Below are 12,210 nucleotides of genomic sequence, written 5' to 3' on the forward strand. Positions count from 1 at the left end.
TTTTTAAGAGATTTAAGTTAAGCGGGCCGTAAAAAATTCTCTTCCTTCTCAATCGGATTAACACCCCATGATGCAATGATAATGAAACATAAATATAATTTTAATAAAAAATAATAAAAATTTTAAAAATAGATCAAAACAATAAAAATGCCACACTAACCTTCATAATTGTTCCGAAAGAAACAGAATATCAAATCATTTTTTCAATTTTGCCTGCATCTTTTCCTAAATAATATGGAAATATTTTTTTTGACAATCAAAGCCCCTAGTCTACAGGCTATGGGCTGGGTCCACTTTAATATCATTTGTAATAGCCTTAGAACTCACCCAAAATGGCTAGCTGGAGATATTTTTTGGGTTTCTTCCATATGAGTACCCAATATCTTCGTTACGAATAACCGATGTGAGATAAAACACATGCCGACACGGGTCCTTTACAACAACCAAGTTTTCTTTCGCTTGTTCGAGGAATTGGATTGATTTCCTCATCATGGCTGCTGCTGGGATCTTGTAAGAGCTTTGGACAGAGATGTGTTGCGGTGATTTTAGTGTACAATGTGAATTATAAAGCTAAATTTCTGGATAGTTCTAGTTCAATTGTGTTGTTCCTATCTTAGGGATATCCATAAAAGGCAAAGATCTTGTAATCATGTTTCCTTGACGCCAGTTTACAGTAAAGTCCTAAGTTTTGTAGATTAGGAAGATCAGAAAGGTGCAGTAAGGACCATGGAATAAAGACTTACGTTCCATGTTATCATTATCTCTTCTTTCGGTTACGCATATTTCGGAGGAAAAAAAAAAAGATGCAGGCAGCAGGGTACCTTTTTCTATACCGTTGTGTTATTTCTGTCATAGTTATCACAGAAGAGCTTCTTTATAGTTGAGAAATGCCTCTAATTTTAGGATATCTAGTTTGGCTTGTGTTCGTCGATTTTCTTTCGGTAGACCTGAGGATGACTTAAAAAGGATGCCATTGTCAAAATCTTAACCAACAAATAAATTTTTTTTTTTTTACTCTTACCATCCTCTATTTGATGAATAGTGGTTGTAGGAGGTCGATCCACAGGGAGGCGATTGGAGTACACAAATAGAGAATAAAAACTCCATTAAGGTTTATTTTTTAAAAAAAAATAAACAATTCATTGAGAATATTCGATTAATCTCTAACCAAGCAGTGCTATTTTTCTAAAAAGTAAAAAAAAAAGAAAGAGAGTTTTTGCGATTAAAATAAGAATTCCAGAATGCATAAAATAAATTGCAGAATATTAAATTAAAACTTAGACATGGATTGCATAAAAGAAAATTTAATAGATTGCATAAAAAACAGAAATTAAACTAAACCTAAAACACGGATTGCATGAAAGAAAATTGATAGATTTCATAAAAAGAAAATTGATTACAAAAATAAAAATGGAGATTAGAAGCCTAATGCTTCTCCTCTTCTGCAAATAAAATAAAATAAAATAAAAATTGCATTGTTTCTCTCCCTTTCTCTCCCACAGTAGAACTTTTTTTCTTTTCTTTTCTTTTCTCCGGAACAGAGCCTCCTCTGTTCTCTTCCTCCTCTCTTTTTCTTTTGAACAGAGCTCCTCCTCCTTCCCCCCGGACCAGCCGAGAACCCCCCATTCGCAACCGAGGCAAGAGCGTGAAGCAGCTTATTAATTAATTTTCATATTATTATCCCATCCTTATTTCTTTCTATCTTTCTAATCTAATAAGGAGTTTAGTCAACATTTTGAGGGGCTTTTTCTTTCCAAAATGAAAGAATCTCTTCATTCAGATAGATCCTCTGCTTGCGTAGTCTTCTCTATCCTTATTCCCTGTGACGGTTGACCGACCCGCGTAAGGTGCCGGTCCCTGCCTTAAGCCTCCCTAGTTGACTGAGGCTCATGGAAAGAGTGAATAGCAGCTAAAAAAAAAATGCCTCACTGAAGAAGAAACCAGAATGCTTTCCATGGCCGACCCACTCCCATCATCAAAATAATTACCGATCGCATGAATGGATGAATCCCTCCGGTCGACTTGCCAAGGAAGATAATTTGTCGAAAGGATCGGTTTGTCCTGTGATGACGCTCCTTCTGCCAAATAGCCTTCCACCTTGCGGCATCTCCTTCAAAACTCTTCTGGAAGAGAGTCCTGTGGACACACGAGCAAAGGTTAGCTCCCTTCTATACCCAAGTCCGTGTGATGCCAAAGGAATATTCTCTGATCCTTTAACCTTAGAGCTAGTGGTACCATGTTCGTATGGTGGCGCGATGTTCTACGTGAATCCACGTTGGAAGGACATCATACAAAAGCTGTACAATTAGGACCTCGATAAAACCGGCAATGGATCCCCTGATGGAGGGGTAACGGACGCTCGTTCGGGAAGGAGGAGGGGTCGCCGGGATGCGTGATCAATGGCTTCGAATGCTTCGAAAGCTGGCCGCGGGATCACTGGAAAGGAGTTGATCACGGAAGAGATCCGGTGCGGATGCGGGAGGGCCGAAGAAGAAGGTGGTTGGGATGCTGAAACGCAGAAGGAAATGGGCCTGCTTTGACGCGTTGTAAATGCGGACGGAAGAAGAGGCCGTTAATCTGCTGCTGTGAATGCGCTGGGATGTGCAGAAGAGCTGGGATGCTGCAGGATCGCTAGGAGGAGGCGATCGTCCGGGTCGCACGCGGAAGAGGATGCCACGAAATCGTTGCTGGGAGGAAGGCGTGTCGAATCGGGATGAAGCTGGGATCATGCGATGCTGATTTGGGAAGGAAGCTTGGACGCGGAACGGCACGGCTGATCGTGGGACCATTTCTTCTCCCCTGTTGTCGCACGGGATGAAGCTGAAGATGGTGCTTCTGGATTTCCTTCTTTGGGCCATGTTGGGATCACACATGATGCTGGATGCGGCTGTAACGGGCGGAAGAAGCTGGGAGGAGGACATGGACTACCTTCTTTGGGCCATAGGATGCTGAGAGGCTGAAATGCATCACGGGATGGACGCGGGAGGCTGAAGAGCACTGTGGGATCGCTGGGAACGTTGATCATGGAAGAGATTAGGGTGCATCGTGGGGCCAGGGATGCGGAGACCACTCGAAAAGGGAGGAGATGCAGACGGCTGGGACGTTGGAAAAATTCTGGGAGCGCGGGAGGAATAAGAAAAATAGTGAAAAAACAAGTTTTGTATCGTAACACTGTTTATATGAACAGTTTCCTCACGTAATACTGTTCATATGAACAGTGTCTTCACGGAACACTTTTCATATGAACCGTGATTTCAGCAATGAATAGTAACTTTAGGAATGAATAGTAATTTCAGCGATTATTTATGGGATTGGAGGTTAAAAAGGTCTTTTCTTTTGTGATGAAGCGAGAGTGGTGCAAAGAGAAGGGATCCATAGCTGAAATATGCCTGATCGTAATTAGGTTAGATGAGCTTCTGTCCATAACAATAGGGACGAATCGTGATGATGCAGTGGAAAGATAGGGAGTGACCTGGGTTTTAGGTAGGCTTAGCCCGGAAGGACCTTCAATTACAATAAGAAAACCAAAATAAAGAAATACATCTATTTAAGAGTTATATGCAGGAGAACTTTAGAAAATTAGGTTAAAAGAGTGCTAAAATGTGCACAAATGTGCACTTAACAGCTTAGTGTAGGGGCTGTATTATGGAACATATTCCAAAGCCAATTATTAGATGAGTAGTGAGCCGCAAAGGAGGCAACCCAGTCCGCGGCATCGTTTGGCTCCCTATAAATATAGGTGGCCTGATAGGAGCCGCACTCTTCCAGTAGTCTGTGGATGTCGTGGAGCAGTGGCTTTCCCCTAGTAGTGCAATCCCAACCTCGAATCTACTCAATCACCGTAGCTAAGTCCCCTTCGAGGAAGATGCGATCAGCACCCAGTACGCGTCTCGCATAGGTGATGCCCTCCCATGCGGCTCTAAGTTCAGCGCTGACGGCAGACGTGTTGAAGATCCGCTGACCCTCGGCCACCACTAGTCTGACCTCATGGTCTCTGATGACAAATTTCACACCTCCATTGCTCCCTCCCTCGTCAACACTACCGTCAAAATTCATCTTGAGAAAGCCAGGGGTGGGGGCTCCTGGGAAATAAGCATTATCCTGAATGCTACTAGAGCAGAGTAGGGGCCCCAGATTCTCCTAGACATCCCAACCGATGATGATGCAGTAGTGTCGAGAACCTCCACCGCATGTAGTAGAGCTCTGTCCACCACCACCCTCAGATGTGCGCTGCCATCCTCGAAGACCCGGGCATTCCTATCTAGCCAGCAGTGGTAGGCCAGATAGGTAGCACAAGTCTCCCTCTCCACTAGGCCGAGCCTCCTCAAAGAAGCCTTTAGGAAGCCTAGAAAATTCTCAATCGATGTCCACCCCTGCCGTAGATTGGGGTAGGCCGAGGCGCAACTCCAAATCTGATCAGTCCGCAGACACTCAATGAGGACATGGAAGATCGACTCCTCCACCTCCGGGCAAGCCGCATAGATCGAGGGGATCCTCACTCCTTGCTGAGCCAGCACACCTCTGGTAGGCAGACAACGCTATGTCACCTTCCATATAAACAAGGCCACACGAGGATGAATGTGTAGCCTCCAAATCCAGCTCCCCTCAATCTACAAAGCCGACGACTTCTCGACCACCCCAGATAGGTCTTGAGCTCTCACCATAAACCTCCCAGTTATGCTCAAGACTCTCCTATCCACTACCTCCCCTATAGGAATCGCTAGTGATAGAACCTACTCTCCAAATATCTACCAGACAAGGTCCTCGTCCCACCCCTACTCCCCCGAAACAAACAGGTCACAGACTCTACAGCTCTCCAGCCAGCCGTGGTCGGTCAGTGGGCCAACCCTATAGAGGCACCTTGGATAGCCACCTATCCTCCAGCATGTTGATAGCCCACCCATCCTCGACCTCCCATCTTATCGCCGGGAGCAGCACTGGGGCGCTGACACAAATCTCCCTCCAAATAAAGGAGCATCCTCGACCGGTATGGAAGACTGTCGAATCTGCCAGGTCCCCATACTTCGCCCTCCAGCCTGGTCACCCAATCCTCCTCTACTGGACAACTGACAGATAGACTCCCATGCTAAAAGGTGAGGCTGCTGATGTCTCCACGCTATCCCCAAATAAAGCTTTTGAACAGTTGCTCCAAGCAACGCAATACTACAAGGGGCACCAGAGTATTTGATAGCAGATAAACAGAGATCGAGCTCAGAACTGACCGTACCAAAATAAATCTACTCATCATATACAGAGCGCCTGCCTGCCAACCCTTCAGTCTGCGTCTAATGTCTAGCTCCATGGAAGAGCACTCCCTTCTGCAGAGCTATCAGCCTGTGATCGGGACCCCGAGGTATCTCAAGGTACCCTCCTGCTCCCCAATCTCCATGATGCCCTTGATGGCGGCCTTCACCCCTAGGCCTATCTTCGGACTAAAGCAAATGATTAACTTTACCAAATTCACCTGTTGTCCAGACACCGCACAATAACCCTCCAGAATCCTCTGGATAGCTTGAGCTGATTGTCTCGTAGCTCAGGCCAGTAGTAGACAATCATCAACAAATAGTAGATGCGATATCTGAGCCGACCCTGATACTGGTCCTGCATCGCTGAGAGAATACCCCTGCCTTAGCCCTACCGATGACTCGAAGAACTGCAAAGGGGAGCCATTCACCAGTAAGGCAAATGACGGGGTCAGAATGCAACCCTGAATCCAGCTGATCCAAAGTGGGTGAAAACCAAATCCCAACAAGGAATGAGTCACGGAATTTCATCTCATTCTGTTGTAGGCCCTCTCCATATCGAGCTTGACACCCATCAAACATCTGCACCCTGACTCCCTCTAGAGGTCGGACATGAACTCATGGGCAAGGAGCACGTTGTCAGAGATGGATCGCCCCCCAACAAAGGGCTTCTGCTCCGGGCAGATGAGTCTAGGCAGGACGCTCCTCATTCTCTGGATCAGGATCTTTGCCACAACCTTGTATAGGATGGTACACAAACTGATCGGCCGATAGTGGCGCAGCTCCACTGGATCCTGCTTCTTCGGAATAAGGGTGATGAAGGTCCGCTTCCATTCATCATGCATCATCATGGACGAGAAGAACTGCTGGACAACCGCCATTACCTCTTGTTTGATGATGTGCCAATATCTCTAGAAGAAAAGCCATCCGGACCCGAGGCCTTATCCTCGCCCAAGGACCAGAGAGCTTCGTGGGCCTCCACATCTGAAAGAAATAGTATGAACTAAACTTCGACATAAGTGTGTATGAGGAGGAGGGTCGAGGAGATGCTGGTTTTGTGATCAGGAACGTTGACTCTAGACTGATCGCAGTTGGAGGAGTCAACTCTATGATAGTTCTGTTTTAGGAACCGAGCTTAGAGCTGCTTAGAAAGAAATCACCTATGCATGTGTTAGGTTGGGAGTTGAGCGCATCTATTTGGAAGGTGATTCGGCTACTGTGATCAGGTGAATTTATGGCTACGTGAGAGCGGAGAAGAGCACCTGCTGCTACAGGACATTAGAGACCTCCTGAGGGACTATGTGGCCTTTCAAGTTTCTCATACTTACCATAAGACAAACAATGCAACTGATTGGGTCGGCTTGTTTATTGCACAGCACTCCGATGGCTAGATTTGTGAGAGCTACGAGACTGTTGCAGCCCCTTTTCGTCATCTTTTTTTCCTAACTTTCTTGGGTATATTCATGCTAGAACGGTATGATATATCCGACTTACCAAAACAAGAAATAGTATGAACTTGAGAGTGAGTTAATTAAACTTATCCTTAAGAGCTCGTTTGGTTCGCGGAAAAAGAAGGGGAAAAGTGTGGTCAACGAAAAAAGTAAAGTAATGCCTCTTGTTTGGTTGGAGTTTTCAAAAGAGATACGAAAAAGTTGTATTTCCGTGGGAATATGATTTCCACGTTTCATGAAAAAATCTTTTCCATGAGAAATATGAGAAAATTACTTTTCCGTGAGCCGGAAATCGAAATATTTTTATTTTTTTCTAAATGCTTCCTGCGAACCAAACGAGCCCTAAAATATTCCAGAATTGTGTTGATGTTGACTTGAGTAACCTTCATCTCAATATGAGCCGTAGCTCTGGATCTCGGCTTAATTCTACATATGAATCAACAACTTGGACGACAAATTGCTTCTAATCTAGAGGATAGCAGATGTTCTTGGTGAGAGTCATTTTGTCATCATTTCCGAGGACTCCCTAACAAACTACTTAAGGATTGGTCAGTTAGCTATGAATTTGCCATGAGGATTATGGCTAAAAGGGTTCTTAGTTTCTGAGATTAAGATTCTCCTAATCTTTTTCCCACTCTGCGGAGAGAGCTATCCAGCTTCATTTCGACAAGTGAGTGAAATGGAAACAAACTGGGATGTCTAGGAGACCCAGAGGCGGCAAGAAAGGCTAACTAGCTACATTGAAGAAGCCCCTACCAGGCTGCCTGCACCAGTAATAGAGTTGGCTAAAAGATCAGGAAACCCAAAGAAAATAAAAGAGAGGATACACATGGAGGTCAAACATCAAAACCCAGAAACAAAATCTGAGATCCGATGATAAATTAGGATTCACATACAGGTGTAAACCATGACCAAACAAAAGGCCTGAAGAATGCCCTTAAATTCGGTCAAAGGATCCTCATGGGTGGGCTTAGAAGGATTTCCAAAATCAGAACTCTGCTCTTCAGGTACTTGATTCTATGATCAACCTTGTCCCCCACAGGCACTGCACTGAAGGGGAAAACGGGGACTAAGTAGAGCAGTATAAAGAATGCAGAGCAGAGATTCACAAGTGAGACAACTTGGGATCTTATAAACGGTAGATGCTCAGCCTTCAGGCTCTACTGAATAATTCTTAGTTTTCATGGAGATACTAGTGCCTTTTGGAAATAACAAATATTTGATGATGTGCAAGAAAATATATGACATGCTGTTGTTCAAGAGGGTAAGATTCAGTTTGTAGCTTTGCTAAAAAGCTTTTTAAGTTATGAATGGATCTCCTTCTTTCATTATGATTAAATATTATTAATTAACACACATTGAGCAACAGACTCCATAGAATGAACCAGAGCTTATGACTTGCATACCCTACAACTCTTCCGACAAAATCCATCAAAGTCTTCGGTTCCTACCATGAATAGAAAATTCTTCACACACTCCCCTGCAGCTGCCCATTCTGGGCAGTGCTCATCCTCATCTGAACATCCTACATGTGAGCTTTGTCTAATTGGATGGTCAAAGTTCCTCACATGAATCCATTTTGTTGCAGACCACTTTTCACCTTCGATGACCGGGCAGCTTCCATGCAGGCTTTTTGGATCTATTGTTGCATCTATGTGAAGGCTGAAGAAGAGTAGAGCATCGCCCTTATTAGGTTTTACTGCAAGAAAAAAAAAATATATATACCAGTGAGTGGAGAAGGCAGGGATTTTTATATTTTTGTCAGATGCATCAGGACAACAAAAACAGCTTTTAATTTACAAAAGAATGGCCATCAGATTTTCACTAGAAACCACAACTTCAAGACATTTACTGGAAAAGAATTTGCACGAGCAATTGGATGACATCGTTAACTATAAACATAACATTTGACGCTACACCAACTTGCATAACCGGTTGTTTTACGTAATAAATATAATCGGATAATAGGTTGTTTTAGGTAAAGTTTTTCAGGAATAGAAGTCACATGGTACCTGCATAACCGGTTCTTGCACAGTCAGACCAGGTTTCATCCTTGTATTGAGAAACTCCACCCTGCAATTGATTCACATTGCTGTTATAAGGGAGAGACATTTTGATTGGGTAAAAAGAGAGATACCAATTATTTACCTCTGCAGATGGAAAGATGGTTTCCCCACCCTTATTTACATTAGACAAGTACATAATCACCGTAGCAAATCGATGACCTCCACGTGCTATATTGAATTTGTCATTAAAAAAGTCAAAATGAGATTCATACTTCTGACCTTTCTCATACCGTAGTATTTGCATAGGCTCCCCATTTTCTGATTAAGAAATAAGTCTGTTAGAAGAAAGAAAGCGGAATAACTAAATTAACTGAAAAAGGAAATATGATCTTACCTTCTGGAAGGAAGGTCCAAGCAGCAAGCCTGCGTTCAATTCTCGCGACAATTTCATCCTGGAAGCAAAAATAATTCATTAATTTTGCATTTAGTCACAAGTTATAGTTGCATTTACTGCAGTTATCTTTAGAGATCCAGAGAAATATGCACACAATATGTCGGGTACGATTTTTTCTCTTTTTCTCAACAATTTTTCAAATGTAATATAGTAATATAACATATTATAATAAATACAATGCTTCAATAGCTAATAATTTGTTTTGCATATTAAATATTAATACCAACATCTACATGGTAAACTAAGAACTCTACACAAGCTGAGCCTCCATGCAAAAGCTTCCATCATTAATACCAGCGCCATTAATATCACCACCCCTCAAACCCCCTCCCCTCAGGGCGATGCGCGGGTATATTTTTTCTGCTTTTCTTAACTATTTTTGAAATGTAGTACGGCAACATAACAAATTATAATAAGTAGAAGGTTTTAATAGCCAAATTTTTGTTGCACATTAAGCAATAAATTTTAGTGATGGCCGAGCATATTAATACCAATATCAATAATATCTGTTGTATATTAAGTAATGAACACTAGCGATGGCCGAGTATATCAATATCAGCATCATTAAAACCAGCATCCATACGGTGAATGGAGAACTCTGCACAAGCCGAGACTCTATTTTGGATAAGTATAATAGACGTGAATAAGTGTGAGTTGTATGTTGGTCTCTAGTTTCAATGTTCTTTTTACTTAGCTGTATCTTTGGTTTCTAGTGCTCATGTGTTTATGAAGCAAGAAAACTTCTCTAAAATAGTCATGATGATATCTGACAAGAATTGGATGCTGATGCACCTAGGATACAGCTGATACATGTCAAGACACTTTCAACGACTGCATTCTAACTACCTAATAAATCACATATCCACACCCTTTTCTTTCAAGAAAAATTAAATAAAAATTCTAATTCAAAAGAAACCATCTCAAACATTTGTAGATCTGTGAAGGCATATGTTTATGTGACTACCTTCCTTGATCATCGATATAACTTTGGCCAACAAGTCCATTGATGCATATATGTTGACTATCCTTTCTGCAATTTGACCATGAGGTTGGAACCATCTAGACTATTTGTGATGTTTTTTCATGACAATCCCTTTCATTTTCAACAGGAGAATGTCTTAAAGCCTTTGCTATATCCTATTTTACCACTATTTGTTAATATTCATTTAAATATTCCATGCTTTATTTTATTTTTTTAATTTCCTTCAGCTGAATTGTATATTGAGCAAGAGTCTTTTTTTTTTAGAGATTATGTCTTGGTTCCTTCTTTACTTCAATTGCTAGGACAATTACATTATTTGTTGGGGGAGAAAGCAACTACCTATACTTTATTCTAGTAGCACTAGCTACCATTTCAAGCAGAACTTGCATCCTGAGTCAATTTTTTCATTCCAGTATTGGTATTTTTAAGCAAGGATTGGTTCCTAAAGGTTGGGGACAATGTCTGAGGTCAATGGTTGAGATATAGAGTTTCCTAAAGGCTTAATATCAACAGCCATGATTATACTTAGGCTCACTCCAAAGTTTTGCTCATTTTTCCTATTAACAGCTTATATGGAACCTTTGGTGGAGATCTGATGAGCTCGGTTTTGCTTATAGCTTAGAGTTTTAGAATGGAACTTTCTACAAATCCCTTCTTAATCCTCCCTACTAATTATTCTATTCTTTTTCTTCTTAGTGGCTCTCTTGGAGAGATTTCCCTCCCTTTTTACACTAACAACAAATCTTATTATACAAAAATTATTGTTAGAATACAGTTTTGCCATAATAATCTTTGTGCTCATCATAGACTATCTCCAAGATCAGGAGAATCCTTACAAGGCGAAATTCTAGTTCAAACGTTCTTAAATAAAAAGCCAGAAAGCCATTGTAAATTCCCATAAAAATTCATGTCCAGTGCAACATGATACGACTTAATTGAATTTCAATCTTGGTGACCTATGTTGAACAATTTTTGGGGGAAAATAAAATAAACTAAGTGCATCGCAAATGCAAGAAAAAAAATTTATCTTTTGAGCAGGTATCATTAAGAAAGACCAAGAAAGATTCAAGAAGGAGGGACTATTATGACATCAAACAGTACTGTATGAGATCATCACCGATCATGAGAAAAGGAAAACAAAGAAACAATTTTGCAATTCAGCTCGGAGATGAAAGCATGCGATAAAATTTAGATTCTAATCTTGCAAGCAACGAATCTAGGCAAGAAAATCTAGCATGTTACCTGTTGCTTATCGAGGAATGTGCCGGAGCTCGTGCGGCCGTCGCTCATCGTACCCTGCCCCGACTCGTTGTCCACCACCGTCGACTTCTCCAGCTGACCCTCGGCCTGCGCTCAAAGAGCCCACGGACATTCAAAAACCCCTCTTTTTTGTTTCTTTTCTCTGGCCATCGGCCGAACAAAAACAGGGAAATAAAAAAGAGAGGCCAATTCCTCTCACCAGTTTGATGAGGTGATCGCATTCCTCGTCGGAGAGGAGACCCCTATACAAAAAGGCCCTGCACCAAAACCAACTCCGACGAGCTCAGAGGTGTTCTGCCTTCAAGAAGAAAGGAAATTTCTCTCTCGAAGAAAGAATCAAAGAAACAGCAAGAAGATACCGGTACCTGGGGCGCCAGGAGAGTTGGGTGACCCTTTGGGGGTCGTATAAACTGGGCTCGGGAATCTCGCCATGGACGAGGATTGGGATGGAAGCGAAGAAGAGGAAGGAGAAGGGAAACGGAAAGCGGAGTCCCATCGTGTTGACAGGGGGGAACGCGAAGAGGAGGAAAATAAGGTATTGGTGGTACAGGCTCTTCTTTCGATTCATAGAGGGAATGGAGCGGGAGTTGCGCCCATCGGATGGGTTGTCGCATGCTTTTATTTCCTTTTTTTTCTCTCTGTATTTTATTTTGAGTTTTTAAAAATATTAGTTTTGCAGTAAGCAAAGTACAATTTTTTAATTATTTTTAAATTTTAAGATTATAATATGATTAATTATAATAAATAAAATAGTAAAAAGTTCATTGCATCTCAAGTGATTAGTTTTAGCGATGCCCGACTAAAATCTTCCATC

At 42.0% G+C, this 12,210-nt stretch overlaps 1 protein-coding gene across 2 annotated transcripts; it reads right to left on the reverse strand.

Annotated features, from left to right (window-relative positions):
* Positions 1-7,990: 7,990 nt before the first annotated feature.
* Positions 7,991-11,897, reverse strand: LOC103720680 (probable prolyl 4-hydroxylase 6). 2 transcript variants are annotated; one of them, XM_039120080.1, is made up of 7 exons: positions 11,762-11,897; positions 11,596-11,653; positions 11,379-11,483; positions 9,095-9,152; positions 8,843-9,018; positions 8,707-8,767; positions 7,991-8,393 (listed from the first exon to the last, which is right to left on the reverse strand). In XM_039120080.1, exons 1-7 carry the CDS (start codon positions 11,890-11,892, stop codon positions 8,086-8,088), a joined length of 897 nt encoding a protein of 298 aa, XP_038976008.1. In that variant the 5' UTR covers positions 11,893-11,897; the 3' UTR covers positions 7,991-8,085. The 2 variants fall into 2 exon arrangements, with proteins under 2 accessions (XP_038976008.1, XP_038976007.1); XM_039120079.1 differs by having other exon boundaries at positions 8,707-9,018.
* Positions 11,898-12,210: the final 313 nt, after the last annotated feature.

The sequence above is a fragment of the Phoenix dactylifera genome, unplaced genomic scaffold (assembly GCF_009389715.1).
Source record: "Phoenix dactylifera cultivar Barhee BC4 unplaced genomic scaffold, palm_55x_up_171113_PBpolish2nd_filt_p 000706F, whole genome shotgun sequence".
Taxonomy (NCBI): Eukaryota; Viridiplantae; Streptophyta; class Magnoliopsida; order Arecales; family Arecaceae; genus Phoenix; species Phoenix dactylifera.